We start from the raw sequence: 24,032 nt of genomic DNA, 5'->3' as shown, positions 1-24,032 counted from the left end.
TCCATCCTATCTTGCCGATTGTATTGTACCATATGTCCCGGCAAGAAGTCTGCGTTCAAAGGACTCCGGCTTATTAGTGATTCCCAAAGACCAAAAAAAGTCTGCGGGCTATAGAGCTTTTTCATTTCGGGATCCAGTACTCTGGAATGCCCTCCCTGTAAAAGTTCGAGATGCTACCTCAGTATAAGCATTTAAGTCTCACCTTAAAACTCATTTGTATACTCTAGCCTTTAAATAGACTCCCTTTTTAGACCAGTTGATCTGCCGTTTCTTTTCTTTTTCTCCTATGTCCCACTCTCCCTTGTGGAGGGGGTCCGGTCCGATCCGGTGGCCATGTACTAATTACCTGCGACTGTGTTGGATCCATTATGGATTGAACTCTCACAGTATCATGTTAGACCCGCTCGACATCCATTGCTTTCCTCCTCTCCAAGGTTCTCATAGTCATCATTGTCACCGACGTCCCACTGGGTGTGAGTTTTCCTTGCCCTTATGTGGGCCTACCGAGGATGTCGTAGTGGTTTGTGCAGCCCTTTGAGACACTAGTGATTTAGGGCTATGTAAGTAAACATTGATTGATTGATTGACTTTTACTTGAGTATTTTTATAGAGAAGAAACGCTACTTTTACTCCGCTCCATTTATCTACATTCAGCTCGCTATTCGCTACTTTTTTTTTTATCGGTCTGTTAATGTTTGTTTTGGTTTATGACTGAGCTTTAAAGTAGGATTTACGCATACCTCCGTTTCACCAATCACATGCAGTCACTGGTGACGTTGGACCAATCAAACAGAGCCAGGCGGTCACATGACCCGACTTAAATAAGTTGAAAAACGTAATGGGGTGTTACCATTTAGTGGTCAATTGTGCAGAATATGTACTGTACTGTGCAATCTACTAATAAAAGTATCAATCAATCAATCAATCAAAAGACTAAAGGAAAAAATACACTTTTTATTTCAACCGTACTTCCCGTCAAAAGCCTAAAGACTGATCGCACAGTTCCTGTCTTCACAATAAAAGTGCCGCTCCATCGCGCCAACGCTAACAAAATAAGAGTCTCCGAAAGCCAGCGCAAACAAACTAGCAAGCTACGGAGTTTGCCGCCAATTTATTTCTTGTAAAGTGTATAAAAACGAATATGGAAGCTGGACAAATAAGATGCCAAAAACCAACGACTTTCATGTGGTATTAGACAGAAAAGAGGAACTTTTTTTCTCCTCCATTTGAAAAAGTGGACGTTATCAGCACTAAAATGCAAGTCATCAGAATTTGGTAATACACCAACTTATATTCTTGTCTTCATGAAAGATAGGAATCTATGTGTTAAACATGCATGTATATTCATTAAAACACCTTTAACATGTCAAGAAAAACGGCAAAATAAATAAATATAAATTATATACTGTATATATATAAATGTATGTATATATATATATATATATATATATATATATACATATATATATGTGTGTGTATGTGTATGTATATATGAGGTAGATCACCTCGACTTGGTCATTTATTAAGTAATTGATTAACGTTGAAAAACTTATTAGGGTGTTACCATTTAGTGGTCAATTGTACAGAATATGTACTGTACTGTGCAATCTACTAATACAAGTTTCAATCAATCAATCAATCAATCAATCAATCAATCAATCAATGCCTACTGAGCCTATGGTGCTGTTAAGTTATTGTGGCTCAATGTGCCTTCATTTTTTTTATTTTAATGTACTATTATTTAAAATATATTATTGTTTTAGTTGCTTAAAAGATATTCATGGCTCTGAATTTGTTCATTGCTATTTTTATGTTGTTGTGCATTATAGTTGCCGTAATCATTAAACAAACAGGTTACTCATCAGTTACTCAGTACTTGAGTAGTTTTTTTACAACATACTTTTTACTTTTACTCAAGTAAATATTTGGGTGACTACTCCTTACTTTTACTTGAGTAATAAATCTCTAAAGTAACAGTACTCTTACTTGAGTACAATTTCTGGCTTCTCTACCCACCTCTGCGTGGTAGCGGCCTTCAATGTATTTGTAATCACCGTATGTATCACTCATTGTGTATTGTTCCAACTTAACTTTTTGTTTTGTAACATGCTAAGTGAATACTCCAATCCTCCCTGGTTCTCGCCCTAAAAAGGGTAGAGTGCCATCTCCGGGTTGGGGAGGAGACCCTGCCCCAAGTGGAGGAGTTAAAGTACCTAGGAGTCTTGTTCACGAGTGAGGAAAGAGTGGATTCCGAGATCGACAGGCGGATCGGTGCGGCATCCTCAGTAATGCGGACACTGTATCGATCTTTTGTGGTGAAGAAGGAGCTGAGCCGGAAGGAAAATCTCTCAATTTACCGGTCGATCTACGTTCCCATCCTCACATATGGTCATGAGCTTTGGGTTATGACCGAAAGGACAAGATCACGGCATGAGTTTCTTATGCCGTGTGGCGGGGCTCTCCCTTAGAGATAGGGTGAGAATCTCTGCCATCCGGGAGGAACTCAAAGTAAAGCCGCTGCTCCTCCACATCGAGAGGAGCCAGATGAGGTGGTTCGGGCATCTGGTCAGGATGCCACCCGAACACGTCCAACCGGTAGGACGCCACGGGGAAGACCTAGGACACCGTTGGGTAGACTATGTCTCCCGGCTGGCCTGGGAACGCCTTGGGATCCCCCGGGAAGAGTTGGACAAAGTGGCTGGGGAGAGGAAAGTCTGGGCTTCCCTGCTTAGGCTGCTGTCCCTGCGACCCAACCTCGGATATGCGGAAGAAGATGGATTGATTGATGGATGGATAGATTAGTGAATAAGTGTACGTTTGTAGTTGTTTCCCCATATTTCTGCACAATAACTAAGATATTGTAAGACTGGCAGACATGGGAGAATTTGGAGTGATTTTCTGTCCAGAACGTACATTACTCTATTCATTATTGACGTGTTTGTAGTCACGTAAAATTTTATATTTTTATATGAGATTTCCTCTTCATTTTCTCATCTATTATTATACCCAAACTGGGGTTTCTTTTACTTTGTGTCCATGTATTTGTATTTGTGTTTGAATTTATCTTCGACTGTTACCGAATAGCATGATTTTAGTTTTTACTAAGATTCAAAGATAGTCTGTTTTTTTCAAACCATCTCTTAATTGTATAATTCTTTTCTGGTATTATTTGTGTAGCTTCTGTGTGTTCTCTCCTGAACAAAACACTGACATTGTGTTGTGTATTTACCCCGCACAAGAAATTGTCATTTCTGGCTCTCCAGTGTTTGAAGGAAAACCTTTACTTCCCATACTTGTCTTCTTTCCGGGTTGTTGGGAAAGCCATGTAAAAGCTTTCCAGAATTTACCCGGGCGGAGCCGCACCATGCTGCACACCAGGACATTTTTACACGTCGAAAAACTTACGAGAAAGCGCCACAAACACGTATCCTTAGCTCAAAGTTGGTAACAATCATGGCTCCCTGTAGTCAGGTGTGTGCCTTTTGTGTTGTGTATTGTTTTCCTGTCTTCTCCGTATTGCTTTTGTGTTATTTTTCCTCCATCCATTATTTCCAACTAGGCACACCTGCGACTACTCACTGCTCTGCTCTATTTAAGTTCACCACAGTCAGCTGCTCCTCGCCGGTTAATGACTCCTGTGCTTTACATGCCCGCATGCTCAACTCGCATCCAACCAACTCTGTACGTTCCTTCTCCTTTCTTATCACCATTCCTTACATCTGGTGTTTTTGTTCCCTAGTTCCCCAGTAAGCGAGAGAAGTTTTTGTTGGACCTGCTGCTGACCATCGAGAGTCCTCCTTCAGTTTAGTCCCCTTCCATGGTGTGCGCTTTTGCCCCATCGCCTTGAGGTATCCTTTTGAACTTATTAAAGACAATCTTCTTTTGTGATTCAACTCCGCCTCCCGTCTCTGCATCTTGGGATCCAATCCTTACTCAAGACATAACATTTTGACCAATTATTGAGAAGATTGCCTGAAACCGGGTCGGCCATATAAACAACTTTGGATTAGGCCTGGGTGATATATCGATTTTATCAATATATTTAATTTTTTTTGTTGCAGATGATTTAAAAACATTTTTAAAATAAATGTTTTTCTCCTTTTGCACAGGCATACTTTTTGTCCCTCTGGAGCTTCCGTAGCTTGCGTCGTCCCCTTACTTCGTTAGTGGCTCACATAGCAACATATAGCTAATGCTACTGAGAGCGAGACGTTTTTTCCACATAAAATAAAAGTGTTGTCAGTACTTTGGTTTTGCGGCAACAGGCGTGGAACAAGTGACCGAAGTGGTGAAACTGTATTTTTTCCTTTGCACTTAAATTTTGTTGACAGTTTATTTCAGACACATGTATATTATTATTTGTTATCAATTTAGTTACAATTTTCAAAATTAATTTTTTTAATCAGTTTTTATGAGTCCCTTTTGCAGTATATTTGATCAGCTATATTTTGTAATCAGCCTGACCTAAGCCTTGATAATAATCTTGGTCATTAATGCATGCTTTCATACCATGTTAAACTGTAAGTAGGTTAGATATAATTATTGAATGCCATTAAAGGGGAACATTATCACAATTTCAAAAGGGTTAAAAACAATACAAATCAGTTCCCAGTGGCTTGTTTTATTTTTCGAAGTTTTTTTCAAAATTTTACACCTCCCGGAATATCCCTAAAAAAAGCTTTAAAGTTCTTGATTTTCGCTATTTGCGATGCGACTATCCGTTTCCCTGTGACGTCATACAGGGCTGCCAATACAAACAACATGGCGGTTACCACAGCAAGATATAGCGACATTAGCTCGGATTCAGACTTGGATTTCAGCCGCTTAAGCGATTCAACAGATTACGCATGTATTGAAACAGATGGTTGGAGTATGGAGGCAGATAGCGAAAACGAAATTGAAGAAGAAACTGAAGCTATTGAGCGAATAGCTATTGACGCTATTCGGCCCTAGCATGGGTGTACCTAATGAAGTGGCCCATAGCACGGCTGCCTTATTAGCATCGCCGGTAAAATGTGCGGACCAAACGATCAAGACTTTCGCATCTTGTGACACTGGAGCAACTTAAATCCGTCGATTGGTAAGTGTTTGTTTCGCATTAAATGTGGGTATCTAGTTTCAAATGTACATACAGCTAGCGTAAATAGCATGTTAGCATCGATTAGCGTATCATGTTAGCATCGATTAGCTGGCAGTCATGCCGTGACCAAATAAGTCTGATTAGCACATAAGTCAACAACATCAACAAAACTCACCTTTGTGATTTCGTTGACTTAATCGTTGCAAATGCATCTGCAGGTTATCCATACATCTCTGTGCCATGTCTGTCTTAGCATTGCCGGTAAAATGTGCAGACACTCAATGGGGGTCTGGCGGCAGATTTCTTGCCAGTGGTGCAACTTGAATCCCTCCCTGTTAGTGTTGTTACACCCTCCGACAACACACCGACAAGACATGATGTCTCCAAGGTTCCAAAAAATAGTCGGAAAAACGGAAAATAACAGAGCTGAGACCCGGTGTTTGTAATGTGAAAATAAAAATGGCGGGTGTATTACCTCGGTGACGTCACGTTCTGACGTCATCGCTACAAGACCGATAAACAGAAAGGCGTTTAATTCGCCAAAATTCACCCACTTAGAGTTCGGAAATAGGTTAAAAAAATACATGGTCTTTTTTTCTGCAACATCAAGATATATATTGACGCTTGCATAGGTTTGGTGATAATGTTCCCCTTTAAGATATAAACAGTAATTTCATAACGTACGCTTAACCATTTGTATGTCGTATTACGATATATATATCGCACAAATGGTGACAACAACAACAGACGGACTTCTCTCTCCAAAGTCTTGGGAGAGACTTGTAAAATAACATAGCAACTGCAACAATATTTGTTCGCCATTTCTTTTATTGAAAAGCACTACCAGGAAGTGTTTGCCCATTGGCAACATATGTTCATTAGAAACAATGAAAATCACCACTTGAGTGCAAGCTGAGATTCATTTACTCCCTAAAAAAAGTTCACACACATTCATCAACCATGTAGGAATCAAACGATGCACTTGCACATGTAGAGCGTAGCACAAAATAATACGCAATTGTAACAATTGACTAAATAGATAACAAGCTTGGTTGTCAGTATAAGTTAAAGACTAGTACAGTGATGCACAGTAGACAGCAAACAAACACATTAATGGATGGAGGCAACTCGGTTGTTGTAGTACCTCACATTTAGTGTGTGTGTTGTATGTTACATTATCTTCTCACATTGAGTGTGTGTAGTTCCTCATCAGCAGTGTCAAAGTTAGACCGAGTCCTCAGCACATCCTCTCCAAGCCCAGTTGGTATCAGGCTAACATTAGCAATACTTCATACAAGAATATCTAGTCCTCATTCCAGCGGTTCTCAGCATGGATGTCAGGATCCCTTAAATCTTTAAGGAATCTTGACGCCAATGAGTTGTGAACCATGGCGCTTAGCTGGCGACTTCTCAGTGATGTTCTGAAACTCTGGCTCCAATGCAAGGTAGGTTGTGTACAGCCTGGGATTATGGAATCAGTCTAGCACCGCTGTTGTTGCAATGAGGTCACATCCTGTCTGCCGCTCTCTCACTTCCTCATTCGGCCGCAGTATTTACCTTGACAGCCAGCGCCTACAACCAGAAGACACGCTTTGAACACACAGGCAGACTCCCCGCTGGACAAGCTGCTATCATTATACATACTAGCTGTGAACATGGAATTCATTTAGCAATGATGTAAAAACAAGTTGACGTTACCAGTATTGACTAGGGGTGTAGTCAAGTATTTGTAATCAGATTTTTCAGTTTAGCACATTAAATTTGGCACAGAGCCATACCAATTTCCTACACCAGAGGTGCCCATTACGTCGATCGCGAGCTACCAGTCGACCGCGGGGGGTGTGTCAGTCGATCTCCAGCCAGGCTTTTAAAAAAAATAGACCTAAAAATTAGTGATCATCAATCTTCACCAAGACGTCACTTAAATGACATTCACGGTACCGGAGGGTCTTGTGAGATGACACTGGCTGCTGCAAGATCATTATTATGAAAATATGACCGAGAGGAAGGCGAGAAACACTTTTTATTTCAACAGACTCTCGCGCCGTACCTTCCGTCAAAACTCTAAAGGCCGACTGCACATTTCCTATCTTCACAATAAAAGCCCTGCTTCATGCTGCCTGCGCTAACTAAATACAGAGTCTCGGAAAACTGGCGTGCACAAGCGATCCCTCAGAAAGCTGGCGTGCACATCACTCTTATTTTGTTAGTGCAGGCAGCATGAAGCAGGGCTTTTATTGTGAAGATAGGAAATGTGCAGTCGGCCTTTAGAGTTTTGACGGAAGGGACGGCGCGAAAGTCTGTTGAAATAAAAAGTGTTTCTCGCCTTCCTCTCTGTCATTTTTTCATAATAATGAACTGGCAGCAGCCAGCGTCATCTCACAAGACCCTCGGGTGCCGTGAATGTCAATCAAGCAAGCTACGGAATTTGCCGCCAATGTTTTTCTTGTAAAGTGTATGGAAGCTGGATGAATTAGATGCCAAAAACCAACCACTTTCATGTGGTATTGGACAGAAAGGACAACTTTTTTTCTCCTCCATTTGAAAATGTGGGCGTTATCATCATAACTGTCTGATTCCAATCAATGCAAGTCATCAGAATCAGGTAATACACCAACTTATATTCTTGTCTTCGTGAAAGAAAGACATCTATATGTGTTACACATGCTTGTATTATCATTAAACACATTTAACTTGTTTACAAAAATGTCTCTTTCATAAATAAATAAATATAAATGATATATATAAATGAGGTAGATCCCCTCGAGTTGGTCAATTGAAAAGTAGCTCGCCTGCAGAAAAAGTGTGGGCACCCCTGGTGTGGAGTATGCAGATTTACGCTTTATATGAATGTATTTATGAGTTATTTTATTTTTACTACAGTGCAGGGGTGTCCAACTTTTTTCCAGCAAGGGCCGCATATATAAAAAATGTAAGGATGCGAGGGCCGCTTTGATACCATCCATCCATCCATCCATCATCTTCCGCTTATCCGAGGTCGGGTCGCGGGGGCAGCAGCCTAAGCAGGGAAGCCCAGACTTCCCTCTCCTCAGCCACTTTGTCCAGCTCTTCCTGGGGGATCCTGAGGCGTTCCCAGGCCAGCCGGGGAACGTGTCCTGGGTCTTCCCCGTGGCCTCCTACCGGTTGGACGTGCCCTAAACACCTCCCTAGGGAGGCGTTTGGGTGGCATCCTGACCAGATGCCCGGGCCACCTCATCTGGCTCCTCTCGATGTAGAGGAGCAGCGGCTTTACTTTGAGCTCCTCCTGGATGGCAGAGCCTCTCACCCTATCTCTAAGGGAGAGACCCACCACCCGGCGGAGGAAACTCATTTCGGCCGCTTGTACCCGTGATCTTATCCTTTCGGTCATGACCCAAAATTTGTGACCAGCAGGGCATCACAACAAAATTAGGGATTAAATATTGTGTTAATTCCACAACTGTATATATTGGTATCGGTTGTTATCGGAATTGGTAATTAAGAGTTGGACAATATCGGAATATTGGATATAGGCAAAAAAGCCATTATCGGACATCTCTAATTATAACTCATATAACATATTGAGGGAATCGATTCGTCACCCCAAGAATTGGAATGGAATTGAATGGTGAGTTGTTGTAAGTCTTACATCTCTAATGATATTATAGTTATATGAAGTTATGTAGTGTCTGTTACCTCTGTAGGCTCCAGCTCCCAGGAAATTCTGCATGGCTGCATACTTAGCTGCTTTCTGGGCGCTTGCTGTAAGATATATGGAAGCAAAGATTCTTACTCTGAAGGTTCTGTCACCATACCTCCTCTAACCATATGACCCAAAGAACTGGGTCAGCTTCCACATTTCTCTGGGGAATTGTTACTCTTTCAACCAGAATGACATATGTGATTGATCAATTGCTTAGAAGCTGTGTCCAAATACTTGAGTCCACATAGTGTGTATGTGTGCAGGTTTTTGAGGACATAGTGTGATGTCTTACATTTTTGTCCAGCCCCCATATATCCTACAGGATAAAAACAGGAAAAAGCAATGCCATCAATTAAAATATGCCACATTTTAAAACATTCAGTTTCTAAAACTGTGGAACTGGGTGCGCCCCAATGTAATATTTGTGTTCTATTATTGTAGTTATTTACCAATGAAAGAGAAGCACGGGACAAAGCACGTTAGCACTTGTTTTTTTATTTTTTTTACCTTGATAGCCTCCAGCAGCTCCTCCTCCGAAGCTATTGAGAGCCCCCCCTGCTGGAGGTAAAGACACACATTTGGCTTTTTAGAGTAAATGATTGGCCTACAGAAGTTATGTGCTTGTATGGACTTCAACTTTTCTTTCTTTTTAGAGCAATATAACATACCTTGACCTCCTCCAAGAAGTCCTCCAGTTCCTGCTCCTGGAACACCCATTGCAGCTCCGCCTGGTACACAGATACATTTTTATTTGCCTTGCATCAGTGTTAAATACCAGCAGTATCTAGCGCCACGGATTGCAGTCCAGTTATGATTAAGGACAAGGCGATAATTAACAACAAGATTCAGACTTAACTGCTGTAAAACAAATTACATTTCAGTTTTTTCACCTGGTCCATATCCTGCTCCTCCTAGCGACGAGCCATAACCTGATTTAGCAGGTTTCCCTGTTCCAAGTGCTTGTCCACCAGGCCCATAACCAAAAGACCCTGTCCCAGTTCCAGATGGGCCATATCCTTGTGAGCCGTAGCCACCAAGTCCAACGCCTGCAGAACCAGCTCCTCCTGTTGGAAAACATTCATAGTTTCTAACAATGACACACAAGTGTTATAGGAAATTAACCCATGCTTTTTGTAAAAAATTGGTTGGGTTTAATTGTGAATAAATGGGACAAAGTGATTGGCTTTCAGTATATCATGTCAACCGCACTTTTCCCATCCCCAGTTATTATTTGTTTAATGTTATGTTCAAAGTATATGATCATAGCTTACCAGGTGTAAGTGGTTTCACTTTTCCAAATTGTTGGCCACCTGGTCCAAAGCCACCTGGACTGAAGCCACCTTGTCCAAAGCCACCTGTTGCTGTGCGGGCACCGCCTGGACCAAAGCCACCTTGTCCAAAGCTGCCTGTTCCAGCACCTCCTGGTCCAAATCTACCGTTTCCCATACCACCAGCACCTGGTATGAAGCCTCCAGTTCCTTTGGTAGCACTGCCTGGATGGAATCCACCTGTTCCCGTAAAGCCGCCTGTACCGGCACCACCAGGTCTGAAACTACCAGGTGTAAGGCCACCGGTTCCGGTGCCAGCACCACCAGGTCCATAGCCACCTGGTCCAACACCGGCAAACCCTGGTACGACGCCTCCCCTTCCTTTAGCAGAACCACTCGGTCCAAAACCAGCACCACCTGGTCCAAAGCCACCTCTTCCTGTGCCAGCACCGCCTGGTCCAAAGCCACCAATTCCTGTGCCTGCACCGCCTGGTCCAAAGCCACCGGTTCCTGTGCCAGCACCGCCTGGTCCAAAGCCACCAGTTCCTGTGCCAGCACCGCCAGGTCCAAAGCCACCGGTTCCTGCTCCAGCACCGCCAGGTCCAAAGCCACCGGTTCCTGTGCCAGCACTGCCTGGGCCAAAGCCACCATTGCCATAGCCAGGTCCACCCAGTGAGGGTGAGCCATAACCTGTTGAAGTGGAAAAAAAGTATTATGTTGTCACTATACATGTTTAAATGTCAGAAGTCCAAATTTATGTTATCATACCAGATTTATTTGGTTTCCTTATACCCTGTCCTTGACCTGTGCCACCATTCCCATTAAGGCCAGGTGTGGCAAAACCACCGGGTCCATAACCTCCTGTCCCAGCTCCACCACGACCTAGTCCTCCTCCTGCCGGGCCAAGTCCAAAACCGCCAGGTCCAGTGCCACCCTGTCCAAAGACGCCTGGACTTGAACCAGCTCCACCCGGTCTGAAGCCGCCTGGACTTGAACCAGCTCCACCCATTCCAGCTCCATAGCCACCTTGCCCAGGTCCTGCCCCATAGCCTACAAATAAACAATGGTTCTGTTTAAGTTGTCTATGTGAAGGCCTTACTATGTTTATGTCTGCATACTTTTTGACGGTTTTCCAGCGCCATATCTTGAACCTGAATAAGAGAACACACGCAACCATGAAAATATATTTAATGTTTTTAAGTATACATCACCTTGCTATTTATAATATCAGCTTACCGCCATATCCCCCCAGTCCACCAGCACCAGCACCATAACGTGCTCCTCCTCCCAAACCCCCAGGACCAACTCCAGCAGCTCCAGCTCCAAGGGTCCCAGCTCCACCGACACCACCACCAACACCCTTGCTTCCTGTCTTGGCCCCATAACTTCCAGGTCCAGCACCATAACCTCCCGGTACGGTACCGTAACCCCCTAATCCTGTGCCATAGCCCCCGGGTGTAGCACCAACACCTCCAGGACCACCGTAGCCACCAGGCCCAACACCACCTTGGTTTCCTGCTCCAAAACTCCCATATGCTGATAGAGACACACATTTAAAATTGATCAGTTTTCCTGTTTTAGCAAATATATAGTAAAAATTACTTTTGCCTGGTTTTCCTCCTTGTCCCACTCCAGCCCCATTTGGAAAACGTAAACCTGAGTGGGGAAAAAAAGAGTTTGAGGACCTCAGTTAGGAGTCATTTCAGGTGGCAAGAAAAATGCAATTAGCATACCTCCACCTGGTAAAGCTCCCGCTCCACCAGCACCATAACCTATTAAAGATAATGTGCAAAACTAGTGAATAAATCTGATTCATTATCGACGTTTCATCCTCAACAATTCTTAAGCAGCTTACTTTTTCCAGGTTTCACGGCACCTGTTCCTGCTCCGCCGGGCACCATGCCACCAGGGCCAACCCCAAATCCTCCTTGACCTCCTCCAACAGCACCAGGCCCAAATCCAACTCCACCCGGACCTCCTCCAACTGCACCAGGCCCAAATCCAACTCCTCCTTGGCCTCCTCCAACTGCACCAGGACCGAACCCAGCTCCTCCTGGACCTCCTCCAAATACTGCAGTGCCACCCCCTACTCCACCAGGTGAAGCTCCAACTTTAGTACCATCGGGGTTGTATGCTGCATTCAGAAACAGACTAATAGGTCAGTTTCCAAAGTTTCGTCAGATGTGAAAATTTGTAAGGCAAAAAATGCACCTTTGGAGGGTTTTATTGTTCCTCCTACTGCTGCAGTTGTGCCACCTGGTCCAACTCCAGTTCCAGTTGCAGGGGCACCTCCTCTTCCAGTTCCTCTCACACCACCTGAAACTCCTCCTGCCGCTCCTGCACTGGAAGGAGTACTTTCCACTCCTGTCTGTCTTCCACCTGTGCTAAATCTGTCTCCAAAAGGACCCGCTTCGCCCTCTCCTTCACCTGGTGTATCCCCTCTTGGGACTCCTTTCGATAAAATACAGGAGAACATCGAACCTGTTTTACAGCTTAAGCTTCAATTAAGGTTTATAAGAAATCTAATTTGCTAGTGGGAGTTGAGCGAAGACTCTCAATTTGTGTTATCGTATTTATATTTGTTCACCTGGAGGTTTGAGAGGTTTAGCACCAGGCAGTACGCCGATTGCACCTGCAAAACATTAGAACATGAAGTTTTGCTGTTGGAGATTCCTATTCATAGATACAGTGGGTATTTTCAGAGTCAAATGCCATTAATGGACACAGAATTTGTAAATAGAACAAAACTGTCGGGTTTACATACCGGTTGGTTGGACAGCTCTTCCACCACCTGCAGTGATAGAAGATAGAGATCATCCAGTGAAGCTTTTTTGCAGACATGGTCTTCTTACCAGTGTGATATGTTTAGATGCTAACTTACCAGGTGCAGCTCCTGTGGAACCTGGAGGACAACACAACAGCATACATGTAAAAGGCACTAAGACTCGGCCAAAATCTCAGTCTACAAAGTAAACACTGACCTGGAAGTGGAGTTCCACCGATACCTGTTTGAAAACGCAAGGAACAAAATAACAGCGTTAGGGCAAACATATGGAAGATGTTTAAAATCTGTGACTCAGTACCTGGTTTTGCTCCAAGGATGGGAATTCCCGTGCCCTTCATACCATCTCCGTCATTTCCAGCGCCAAATGGTCTTCCTCCAAATCCCCCTGTTGCAATATCGGTGAATTCATCTGCACACTTTCATCCAACATCTTATACTGTTCCACATGTAGAGCAACTTTTTTGAATTTTTTCGATATTTAAAAATATTTTTTCTTTTGTCTCCACCTTTAATGGTGTAGCTCTTCAAGCCCCACTTTACAACGAAAATAGGTTCTGAAGAACTCAGTCTATTTAAACACACCTTCTCCTGCAGCAATGCCAGACCCCTCAATCACACCTGGACCACCCTCACCTGGAATTGGACAGATTGTTAAAATTGAAATTGATTGTCAGAAAAGCAATTTGATGATCATATTAGCAGCTAAGATTGTTTCTAGAAATGTATCTAAAGCTGACAAATATTGAGGACGTTAAGTTTATAGGATATGATATCACATTTCTTATTCGGACAGCCTAATGTCTCCTTTTCTGCCCTCATTCTTGGACACACACCTCCATCAATGTCTTTTCCGTCCTTTCCCACTTCAGCACCGCGTCCACCTGGATGAAACAACACATCAGGCATATTTCTTCAATGTGCTGTACAAAGATGTCGTGTTGTGTACCTGCTGGCAACGGCGCTAGCGTGCCTCGTGCAGCATCACGTCCTGACCCAGCAGAGATTTGGATTACTGACTGCAATCTCCTTATATGATTTTTAAATGTTTTGTCTCAGTTTTTACTGTGACAGAAACTTACCACCAGGTCTGGTTGTTGTGCGAGCACCACCCCTGGTGCGGGTTCCGTTCGTGTAAACGCCAGTGCCGTTGATTGGAGCATTGGTACCGGCTCCAGGTGACACTCCACCAGGTAGACCTATGGGGTGTACGTGTTTAATAGACATAAATATGTTAATACAAAAGTGTGTCCACTACAGGGAATCCTTATCATTTACACATGTCTTACCGTATTTGTCAGCCTTGGATCCTGCTGTACCATAACCTGAACACAAGATACCATAATAAATAATTATTCTTGTGATGGATGGAACAATAATAACAACAAATTAGGATATATTGTTCTATATTCTATTTTTTAGAATATTTTTTTAGCTGCTTCTCTGATCATCATGGCTGGTAAGTTTAAGGTCTGTGTTGCTGCCATTCTGGCTAATGCCACTAGAGGTCAATAATGGGCTACATTTCATTTTTACTAACCTTGACCTGGTGTGCCTGTTCCAAAACCTCCTGTTCCAAAGCCTCCTATTGAATAGTGCCAGACAAAATGTTAATAAAAAAACAAAAACAAAGGCAGACTACGATACATAGAAGTTATTATTACTGAAAATATATGCGTTGTCATCGTTCCATGGTCAGTATCATACACCAAAAGCTTCTAGCAAAAAGAATCTCTTACCTTGTGCTGCTCCTGCACCACCACCGGCACCACCTTGACCTGCAAAGGAATCAAACAGAACATTTAGGAACACTAAAGCTGTATAGTAAAGTTGATTAAAGGCCTACTGAAATGAGATTTTCTTATTTAAACGGGGATAGCAGGTCCATTCAATGTGTCATACTTGATCATTTGGCAATATTGCCATATTTTTGCTGAAAGGATTTAGTAGAGAACATCCACGATGAAGTTTGCAACTTTTGGTCGCTAAGAGAAAAGCCTTGCCTGTACCGGAAGTAGCAGACGATGACGTCACCCGTGTGATGGCTCCTCACATCCTCACATTGTTTTTAATGGGAGCCTCCAACAAAAACAGCTATTCGACAATTTCCCCATTAATTTTGAGCGAGGATGAAAGATTTGTGTTTGAGGATATTGAAAGCGACGGACTAGAAAAAAAAATAAAAATAAAGCGATTGCATTGGGACGGATTCAGATGTTTTTAGACACATTTACTATCAATCAATCAATGATCAATCAATCAGTGTTTATTTATATAGCCCCGAATCACAAATGTCTCAAAGGACTGCACAAATCATTACGACTACAACATCCTCAGAAGAACCCACAAAAGGGCAAGGAAAACTCACACCCAGTGGGCAGGGAGAATTCACATCCAGTGGGACGCCAGTGACAATGCTGACTATCAGAAACCTTGGAGAGGACCTCAGATGTGGGCAACCCCCCCCCCCCCTCTAGGGGACCGAAAGCAATGGATGTCGAGCGGGTCTAACATGATACTGTGAAATTTCAATCCATAGTGGCTCCAACACAGCCGCAAGAGTTCAGTTCAAGCGGACCCCCTCCACAAGGGAGGGGGGGACATAGGAGAAAGAAAATATCAACTGGTCTAAAAAGGAGGTCTATTTAAAGGCTAGAGTATATAGATGAGTTTTAAGGTGAGATTTAAATGCTTCTACTGAGGTAGCATCTCGAACTGTTACCGGGAGGGCATTCCAGAGTACTGGAGCCCGAACGGAAAACGCTCTATAGCCCGCAGACTTTTTTCGGGCTCTAGGAATCACTAATAAGCCGGAGTCTTTTGAACGCAGATTTCTTGCCGGGACATATGGTACAATACAATCGGCAAGATAGGATGGAGCTAGACCGTGTAGTATTTTATACGTAAGTAGTAAAACCTTAAAGTCACATCTTAAGTGCACAGGAAGCCAGTGCAGGTGAGCCAGTACAGGTATATATGTATGTATATATGTATATAAAGGTATATACAGTACAGGCGTAATGTGATCAAACTTTCTTGTTCTTGTCAAAAGTCTAGCAGCCGCATTTTGTACCAACTGTAATCTTTTAATGCTAGACATGGGGAGACCCGAAAATAATACGTTACAGTAATCGAGACGAGACGTAACTACTAGGATCATTCAGGGAAATCTCTTATCCGTCCATTGTGTTGCTAGTGTTTTAGTGAGTTTAATAGTACCTGATAGTCGGAAGGGTGTATCCACGGGTGTCTTGAGGCGCAAGCTCAGCTGATTTCCGGTAAGTGGCGACTTTTTACCACAATTTTCTCTCCGAAAACTGCTGGTTGACATTTGGTCGGGATCCATGTTCGCTTGACCGCTCTGATCCATAGTAAAGCTTCACCCCCGGGAAATTTAAACAAGGAATCACCCTGAGTTTGTGTGGCTAAAGACTAAAACTTCCCAACTCCATCTTTCTACTTTGAGTTCTCCATTATTAATTGAACAAACTGCAAAAGATTCAGCAACACAGATGTCCAAAATACTGTGTAATTATGCGGTCAAAGCAGACGACTTTTAGCTGTGTGTGTGTGCAGCGCTAATATTTCCTAACAGTCAGTGACGTCACGCGTACACGTCATCATTCCGCGACGTTTTCAACAAGAAACTCCCTGGAAATTTAAAATTGCAATTTAGTAAACTAATGGCAATGGTTGCAATGTTAATATTTCATCATTGATATATAAACTATCAGACTGCGTGGTGGGTAGTAGTGGGTTTCAGTAGGCCTTTAAAATGTTCACTTCAATTAAGTAACGTATTGATACCGTATTTGGCAGCCTTTTCTCCAGCTCCATAACCTGTGAATGGCAATTTGTTAAGTTCATATTTAGGATTTTGTTTAGGAGTGCTGTAAATTATATCTCCATAAAAACCTGGTCCATATCCAGTTCCTGTCCCTGCATTGTAGCCTCCGCCTTGTCCAAAACCTGCACCAGGCGCAACCCCAGGTCCATATCCGTTTCCACCAGTCCCCAGAGCTCCTCCGGTCCCCGCAGTGCCACCTACTCTTCCATCTTGACCCGACACAGGAGTTCCACTGCCACCAGGAAGCCCTATGGACAAGATCACAGACAATTAGTGCCAATTTAAATATACCTCATATGTATAAATTATTTAATATGAATAAGATTTATGTTAAAAATGAAAGTCACCGTATTTGAGAGACTTGGCCCCACCAGGAGAAGCTGTGAAGGGAAGGTTAATGAAATAAGTAATTGGGCAAATGTAACAGCGCAAATGTTTGAAGATGATTATTTTCCACTTTTGGTACCTCCTGTGCTACCCTGTCCAAAGCCACCAGGTCCTCCTCCAGTTCCAACACCAGAACCAGGTAATCCACCTGCCCCTTGTCCTGCACCTGCTCCTCGTCCAGCTGTTTGCCCAGTACCTTGTCCTTGGAACCCTCCTGTCACTCCTTGGCCAGAACTTGGTCCAGTTCCAACACCAAGTCCTCCTGCACCCTTGGTTCCCCCAGGAAGACCTTAGAGAGAGGACAGAGTTACTGAGGCTGTTCTAGACTTCAGTAGCATCATGTTTTGCAAAGTTGTTTTCTTTTTACCATATTTGCGAGCCTTGGCACCAGCATAACCTATGTGAAATTGAGACATAACAAAAAGAGTGATGACATTTAGCCAGTTGACATTATATCCATGCCTTGTATGTTAGTATTTTGTCATACCTCCGGGTCCATATCCTGCACCTCCAGGCCCAACTCCTGTTCCTGGTCCAAATCCAGTGCCAGCACCTCCAGGCCCAACTCCTGCTCCTGGTCCAAATCCAGTGCCAGCACTTCCAGGGCCAACTCCTGCTCCTGGTCCAAATCCAGTGCCAGCACCTCCAGGCCCAGCTCCTGCTCCTGGTCCATAGCCGGTACCTGCACCGCCAGGCACAAATCCCCTGCCAGGTCCAAAACCAGCACCGGCACCACCAGGTCCAACAGCTCCTGGTCCATAACCAGTGCCTCCACCACCAGGTCCAACGGCTCCTCCTGGTCCATAGCTTTTTCCGGCACCGCCAGGTGCGACTCCTCCTGGTCCATAGCTTTTTCCGGCACCGCCAGGTGCGACTCCTCCTGGTCCAAACCCTGTACCAACACCGCCCGGCCTTACTCCCCCCGGTCCATAACCTGTGCTAGTACCACCCGGTGCAACTGCTCCTCCTGGTCCATAACCCGTGCCAGCACCACCAGGTCCGACACCTCCTGCTCCATAGCCTTTACCTGCACTACCAGGTCCGACGCCTCCAGGTCCAAAGCCTGTACCTGCACCACCTGGCCTTACTCCGCCTGGTCCATAGCCTGCGCCAGCACCACCAGTTCCAATTCCACCTGGTCCATAGCTTTTACTTGCCCCACCTTGTCCGACTCCTCCTGGTCCAAACCCTGTCCCAGCACCACCAGGCCTTACTCCCCCAGGTCCATAGCCTGTGCCAGCACCACCAGCTCCAACTCCACTTTTTCCGTAGCTTTTTCCTGCACTTCCTGGTCCGACTCCTCCTGGTCCAAATCCTGTTCCAACACCATTGGGCCCCACTCCTCCTGGGCCATAACCTGTGCCAACACCTCCAGGTCCACCTCCGCCTCCTGGTCTGAAGCCTGTACCAGCACCACCAGGACCTACACCTCCAGTACTTATTCCTTGACTTCCCAGAGCTCCACTGTACATGCCTGTAAGGAAATGTTTTTCTCTTTTCAGTAAATACGATGGAACCTAGTTAAACCTTCTAATGTCTACATTTTGAGGTATTTTCTTACCGTATTTGCGAGCTTTGGCATTGGCATCATAACCTGTAGTAAGTATTAAAATGTAAACGTTATGATATAAATATAGATTGTGTCTTGATCTATTTGTTCCAAATTCAAAGAGTCATAATTACCTCCAGATCCTATTCCTGTCCCAGCTCCGCCTAGTCCAGGGCCAGTACTACCTGGTCCGTAACCACCTCCTACAGGACCACTGCCGGCACCACCTGGACCATATCCTGGACCAGTGACCGCACCACCTTGACCATATCCGGGAACTCCTGTGTTAACACCAGCTCTTCCTCCCGGTACACCAAGCCCTCCAGTCATACCAGTGCTGGCACCACCAGGCTGACCTAGATATAAAGTTAATTCAGACCTGTCCTCAGTGACTGAGGATAGTTTGTTAAATTGTGTGACACTGAATTGCGTCCGTGTCTCACCATATTTGCGTGCTTTGGCTGATCCAGGACCATATCCTAGGGCACAAAACATTGACTGATTAAGGGACCTTGCTTCCAAGGATGCTTTGCGTTTTAACACGTTTTACTCCAGGCACACTTAAGCCTTGCTCGAAGCTCAGTACCTGTTCCAGATCCACCCCCATATCCAGGAACAGCTGCTGGTCCACCTGCTGTTCCAGCTCCACCACCATATCCAGGAACAGCTCCAGGTCCACCTGCTGTTCCAGCTCCGCCCCCATATCCGGGAACCGCTCCAGGTCCCCCAGCCGTTCCAGCTCCACCTCCAAAGCCAGGAAAACCTAGCCCTCCACCAGGGAGTCCGCCAGTGCCAACTCCTAAATTGCCACCTCCTCCAGCGCCACCTGGTGGACAATATCCACATTCAACAGTGCTGTACAGTGCTACCAATTTACTTGCATTTGTGACTAAAAATAGAAAAAAAGAAAAAGTGCGAGTATGGATTTCAACCCTTTCATTCTCATTTTGCTCCGAGGATAACTCCATAAAAAGCGGTTCAACAGATGCCATTTCAACCCTCTGCGCATCTGCTCAGCGCAGACATGATTACGGGTACACAGTATCGCTGGTCTCGCTACATGCTAATTTAGCTGCTACCAAAACAACTAGCCAGTCACTGCGGATTTCATTTCAACGACTAAAGATAAGGACTTAATAGTAAATAAACCTGTGTTTCCACTGCTCCATGTTGTGCTCAACCAACAAATGGCAGTCATGCTGTTTGCTAACCTCAACTATCCAGATTGCTATCATTAGCGAGCGACACACAAAGCTAATGCGCGTGCACATGTTACGCATGTACGTAGTTACTGTTTGTCATTATGTGCTAAAAGCCGTAAGTGGTCGGGATATAATACTTTGAAAAATTCAGAAAGTTAGCGCCCCATTGGCATCCCCGTAGAACAGGGCTAGGGAACCTATGGCTCTAGAGCCAGATGTGGCTCTTTTGATGACTGCATCTGGCTCTCAGGTTAATCTTATCTTACATTGCTTAACACAATAAGTAATGAATAACTCCACTGGTAATCAGTGTTAAAAATAACGTTCAAAATGTAAAAAAATTCTCATGCATTTTTATCCCTCCGTCCGTTTCCTACCGCAGTGTTTTTCAACCTTTTTTGAGCCAAGGCACATTTTTTGCGTTTTAAAAATCCGGAGTCAGACCACCAGCAGAAATGGATTAAAAACAAAACTCACTTGACAGTAAAAAGTCATTGTCACAATTGTTTGTTGGATACGACTTTAAAACATAACCAAGCATGCATCAAAATAGCTCTTGTCTCAAAGTAGGTGTTCTGTCACCACCTGTCACATCACGCCGTGACTTATTTTGAGTTGTTTGCTGTTTTCCTGTGTGTAGTGTTTTAGTTCTTGTCTTCTGCTCCTATTTTGGTTGCTTTTTCTCTTTTTTTGGTATTTTCCTGTAGCAGTTTCATGTCTTCCTTTGAGCGCTACTTCCCGCATCTACTTTGTTTAAGCAATCAAGAATATTTCAGTCGTTTTCATCCTTCTTTGTGGGGACATTGTCGATTGTCACGTCATGTTCGGATGTACATTGTCTTTGCTCCACAGTAAGTCTTTGCTGTCGTCCAGCATTCTGTTTTTTTGTTGCATTCTGTAGGCAGTTCATTTTTAGTTTTGCTTTGCATAGCCTTACCTAAGCTTTAATGCCTTTTCTTAGCGACACTCACCTTTTGTTTATTTATGTTTTAAGCATTAGACACCTTTTTTATTTTACCTGCACCCTGCCTCCCGCTGTTTCCGACATCTACAAAGCAATTAGCTCTAGACAGCACCGACCACTCAACAACACCACATCATTTTTTTAGCCCAGTTGATCTGCCGTTTCTTTTCTTTTTCTCCTATGTCCCACTCTCTCTTGTGGAAGGGGTCCGGTCCGATTCGGTGGCCATGTACTGCTTGCCTGTGTATCGGCTGGGGACATCTCTGCGCTGCTGATCCGCCTCCGCTTGGGATGGTTTCCTGCTGGCTCCGCTGTGAACGGGACTCTCGCTGCTGTGTTGGATCCGCTTTGGACTGGACTCTCGCGACTGTGTTGGATCCATTAATGATTGAACTTTCACAGTATCATGTTAGACCCGCTCGACATCCATTGCTTTCCTCCTCTCCAAGGTTCTCATAGTCATCATTGTCACCGACGTCCCACTGGGTGTGAGTTTTCCTTGCCCTTATGTGGGCCTACCGAGGATGTCGTAGTGGTTTGTGCAGCCCTTTGAGACACTAGTGATTTAGGGCTATATAAGTAAACATTGATTGATTGATTGATTGATTTTCAGACTGTAATTACTGGTTTGCAAAAAACTATTTTAACCCATATAGGTGAAATTAGATAATCTCCCACGGCACACCAGACTGTATCTCACGGCACAGTGGTTGAAAAAGACTGTTCTACCGCACCTGTTGAAGAAGTCAAGAATGTTAAGAAGTATTTTATTCATTATTAGTTAGCTTCAGAATAAAAATGTTATTAAAAAGAATAACATACGTGTTATACCCTAATGTTGGATTTACATAAAAATGCACACATTTAGTTGTATTCAGTGTTTAAAAAACATTATATGGCTCTCACGGAAATACATTTTAAAATATTTGGCTTCCATGGCTCTCTCAGCCAAAAAGGTTCCCGACCCCTGCCGTAAAGGTTGCAAACAGCCTCTTTTTGTGGAATTTCCCAAGGACTGACCTTAATCACTATTTGTGGGTTCTGGGGACTCACTGCATTGAAAACCTGTCATCATCACTGGTCATTCTGGCATGTTTATAAGTAGCATTATGATCAGTAAGGTAATCGCATGTGACGCCAGTCATGTTTTTTGACCAAGCATATACGGCCCTCTTTAATATCCAGGAAAATGCTGTTAAACATTTGCCAGAAAACCACAGGAATGTGCTTTTACCGTATTTAGCTGCAGCTTTGGCCGGGCTCTTCGACTTTCCTGTTCCTGTAAAAAATGATTGCAATTCCAATTTTAAGTCTATCTTTTTGTTGAAAAAACAAATACTTTTCTAGACATTATTTACCTGACTTTGGTGATATCAGAGGGTACCCACGAAAAATCCCTGGCAGTTGCTGTCCTCGACTGTCTGGAAGAGACAAATCCGTTTCAGGCATGCTGAGGACACATCTGTACGTTGATGATGTCAAGATCACACTTACTGTCGCTTCCTTGACCAGCACCGCCCTGGCCAAGTACCCCGGCACCTGCAAGTTAAAGAACAGCAATTACATTTTGTAATGTATGCTCTTCGAAGAGATGTCTAAATTCAAGTCTTGGTACCCACCTGCCTGAGACCCAAGTCCAGAACCAGTTGCCACTCCAGGGAGGACACCACGTCCTCCAAAGTCTATCCAGTAAATAAGAAATGTTTTGTATTTTTCTGTATTCTTTGAAGAAATTTATTTCCAACACCTGTAGTTAGTAAATGTGTCAAATGGCTTACCTTGACTTGGTACAAATCCCCCTTGATAGAGTCCAGGAACCCCGACACCTGTATGTATGACAGCATAAGAGTTTAGGCCATGGAACAAAGTTCATATAAAATGGTCATGTTTCTAACACACAACAGTTATTCTACTAGACTCTACCTGGAAGTTGTTTTGATGATTTGCCGCTACTCTTCCCACCTGGTCCCATCCCTGCAGCACCACCTTGTGGCAAAAATGCATTTACACCTCCAGGCCCGACTCCTGCTCCACCTGGCCCGTATCCTGCACCTCCAGGCCCAAACCCTGCACCCCCGGGCCCGACTCCTGCTCCACCTGGTCCAAATCCTGCACCTCCAGGCCCAAACCCTGCACCCCCGGGCCCGACTCCTGCTCCACCTGGCCCGAATCCTGCACCTCCAGGCCCAAAACCTGCACCCCCGGGCCCAACTCCTGCTCCACCTGGCCCGAATCCTGCACCTCCAGGCCCAAAACCTGTTGCACCAGGACCAACTCCTGCTCCCCCAGGCCCAACTCCGGCACCCCCAGGCCCATATCCTGCTCCACCAGGCCCATATCCTGTCGCACCAGGACCAGCTGCTGCACCACCAGGTCCAAATCCTGTCCCTCCTGAGCTATAACCTGATCCAGGTACAACAAGATCAGAAATTCAGAGTCTTATTTCATTTTTAGGTGTAACATTACTGATTGTCCTGTACCAGTCTTTGGGGGTTTAGGTCCTATTCCACCACTTCCTGGAACTTGACTCCCACTGGCTGGACCGTAACCTCCTCCAAAGCCACCTAACTCAAAGGTAGACTTGATTTAACGCCACATAGATCATTTCATTTGATTATGTTTGAAAAAGCTGTGTCTGAATGAACCTCTCACCTCCAGGTACGAGACCTGTTCCAGCACCTTGACCTCTGTTGGCCCCAGTTCCTTGGGTTCCAAATGCTCCAGCTGTGCCCCCTGCCCCAAAGCCTCCATACCCTAATTAAGAGTAGAGGACATGTGTTTTATTTTCAGAGCAGCTCCGCAAGGGTTCTTTAGACTCAGGCAGATGTATGTAGACCATTCCTGATTTAGGGTCGCCCACTGAAACATGTTTACTCAGCAGAGGGCTTTATCAGTAAAACGTCTTACCTGACTTCCCAGGTTTGACACCAGCACCTGTGAGTGGACAACACATAATCTCATTAGTTTGCAAATATATAGACGACATAGTGCAATATATCTGTCATCTACATTATTATTAACATGCCTGTGCCTTGACCTCCTGGACCAAAACCAGCAGCTGGCGCTCCGCCAGGCCCAGTTCCATAGCCGCCAATACCACCTGGCACAGCTCCACCTAGACCAGTTCCCTGTCCTGTACCGAAGCCTTGACCACCATAGGCACCACCTTCAATTGGAATGATCAAAGGGATATATACGTTGATTGAATACATGGTATGGTATTTCAATTTATTGTAAACAAGCTGGACCAGATAGTCTTACCTGTTTTCGG

At 44.3% G+C, this 24,032-nt stretch overlaps 1 protein-coding gene and 1 long non-coding RNA gene across 5 annotated transcripts in view; one reads left to right on the top strand and one right to left on the bottom strand.

Moving 5' to 3' along the window:
* Nucleotides 1–5,890: 5,890 nt before the first annotated feature.
* elnb (elastin b) overlaps nucleotides 5,891–24,032 on the bottom strand; it is a 22,676-nt gene continuing 4,534 nt past the window's right edge. The window contains exons 4-51 of one of the 4 annotated variants that reach the window (XM_061899201.1): nucleotides 24,023–24,032; nucleotides 23,787–23,927; nucleotides 23,669–23,695; nucleotides 23,414–23,515; nucleotides 23,242–23,325; nucleotides 22,685–23,164; nucleotides 22,540–22,587; nucleotides 22,381–22,443; nucleotides 22,256–22,300; nucleotides 22,120–22,182; nucleotides 21,996–22,040; nucleotides 19,182–19,421; nucleotides 19,039–19,074; nucleotides 18,730–18,951; nucleotides 18,608–18,640; nucleotides 17,915–18,520; nucleotides 17,534–17,872; nucleotides 17,414–17,443; nucleotides 17,126–17,335; nucleotides 17,007–17,039; nucleotides 16,728–16,907; nucleotides 16,620–16,652; nucleotides 14,552–14,590; nucleotides 14,353–14,397; nucleotides 14,102–14,137; nucleotides 13,895–14,011; nucleotides 13,762–13,803; nucleotides 13,649–13,696; nucleotides 13,398–13,448; nucleotides 13,114–13,200; nucleotides 13,012–13,035; nucleotides 12,912–12,932; nucleotides 12,795–12,821; nucleotides 12,618–12,662; nucleotides 12,242–12,481; nucleotides 11,886–12,164; nucleotides 11,764–11,802; nucleotides 11,633–11,686; nucleotides 11,267–11,566; nucleotides 11,149–11,181; nucleotides 10,799–11,080; nucleotides 10,034–10,720; nucleotides 9,653–9,826; nucleotides 9,431–9,490; nucleotides 9,270–9,320; nucleotides 9,055–9,078; nucleotides 8,756–8,821; nucleotides 5,891–6,652 (exon numbers count right to left, since the gene is read on the bottom strand). The exon at nucleotides 24,023–24,032 is cut by the window's right edge and continues 11 nt beyond it. In XM_061899201.1, the coding sequence (XP_061755185.1) occupies nucleotides 6,609–6,652; nucleotides 8,756–8,821; nucleotides 9,055–9,078; nucleotides 9,270–9,320; nucleotides 9,431–9,490; nucleotides 9,653–9,826; nucleotides 10,034–10,720; nucleotides 10,799–11,080; nucleotides 11,149–11,181; nucleotides 11,267–11,566; nucleotides 11,633–11,686; nucleotides 11,764–11,802; nucleotides 11,886–12,164; nucleotides 12,242–12,481; nucleotides 12,618–12,662; nucleotides 12,795–12,821; nucleotides 12,912–12,932; nucleotides 13,012–13,035; nucleotides 13,114–13,200; nucleotides 13,398–13,448; nucleotides 13,649–13,696; nucleotides 13,762–13,803; nucleotides 13,895–14,011; nucleotides 14,102–14,137; nucleotides 14,353–14,397; nucleotides 14,552–14,590; nucleotides 16,620–16,652; nucleotides 16,728–16,907; nucleotides 17,007–17,039; nucleotides 17,126–17,335; nucleotides 17,414–17,443; nucleotides 17,534–17,872; nucleotides 17,915–18,520; nucleotides 18,608–18,640; nucleotides 18,730–18,951; nucleotides 19,039–19,074; nucleotides 19,182–19,421; nucleotides 21,996–22,040; nucleotides 22,120–22,182; nucleotides 22,256–22,300; nucleotides 22,381–22,443; nucleotides 22,540–22,587; nucleotides 22,685–23,164; nucleotides 23,242–23,325; nucleotides 23,414–23,515; nucleotides 23,669–23,695; nucleotides 23,787–23,927; nucleotides 24,023–24,032 (5,985 nt within the window). In that variant the 3' untranslated portion in view covers nucleotides 5,891–6,608. Of the gene's footprint in view, nucleotides 6,653–8,755; nucleotides 8,822–9,054; nucleotides 9,079–9,269; nucleotides 9,321–9,430; nucleotides 9,491–9,652; nucleotides 9,827–10,033; nucleotides 10,721–10,798; nucleotides 11,081–11,148; nucleotides 11,182–11,266; nucleotides 11,567–11,632; nucleotides 11,687–11,763; nucleotides 11,803–11,885; nucleotides 12,165–12,241; nucleotides 12,482–12,617; nucleotides 12,663–12,794; nucleotides 12,822–12,911; nucleotides 12,933–13,011; nucleotides 13,036–13,113; nucleotides 13,201–13,397; nucleotides 13,449–13,648; nucleotides 13,697–13,761; nucleotides 13,804–13,894; nucleotides 14,012–14,101; nucleotides 14,138–14,352; nucleotides 14,398–14,551; nucleotides 14,591–16,619; nucleotides 16,653–16,727; nucleotides 16,908–17,006; nucleotides 17,040–17,125; nucleotides 17,336–17,413; nucleotides 17,444–17,533; nucleotides 18,521–18,607; nucleotides 18,641–18,729; nucleotides 18,952–19,038; nucleotides 19,075–19,181; nucleotides 19,422–21,995; nucleotides 22,041–22,119; nucleotides 22,183–22,255; nucleotides 22,301–22,380; nucleotides 22,444–22,539; nucleotides 22,588–22,684; nucleotides 23,165–23,241; nucleotides 23,326–23,413; nucleotides 23,516–23,668; nucleotides 23,696–23,786; nucleotides 23,928–24,022 lie in introns of all 4 variants that reach the window. The other 3 variants (XM_061899199.1, XM_061899200.1, XM_061899203.1) reach the window with 3 other exon arrangements.
* The window catches only part of LOC133551985 (uncharacterized), a 13,388-nt gene continuing 12,611 nt past the window's right edge, over nucleotides 23,256–24,032 (top strand). Inside the window, exons 1-2 of the long non-coding RNA XR_009806597.1 lie at nucleotides 23,256–23,336; nucleotides 23,420–24,032. The exon at nucleotides 23,420–24,032 is cut by the window's right edge and continues 180 nt beyond it. This is a non-coding gene — a long non-coding RNA (uncharacterized LOC133551985). The remainder of the gene's footprint in view (nucleotides 23,337–23,419) is intronic.

Source organism: Nerophis ophidion, linkage group LG04 (genome assembly GCF_033978795.1).
Source record: "Nerophis ophidion isolate RoL-2023_Sa linkage group LG04, RoL_Noph_v1.0, whole genome shotgun sequence".
NCBI classification, from domain to species: Eukaryota; Metazoa; Chordata; class Actinopteri; order Syngnathiformes; family Syngnathidae; genus Nerophis; species Nerophis ophidion.
The sequence above is the reverse complement of the archived record's forward strand: the minus strand, read 5'-3'. Positions and strand labels throughout refer to the sequence as shown.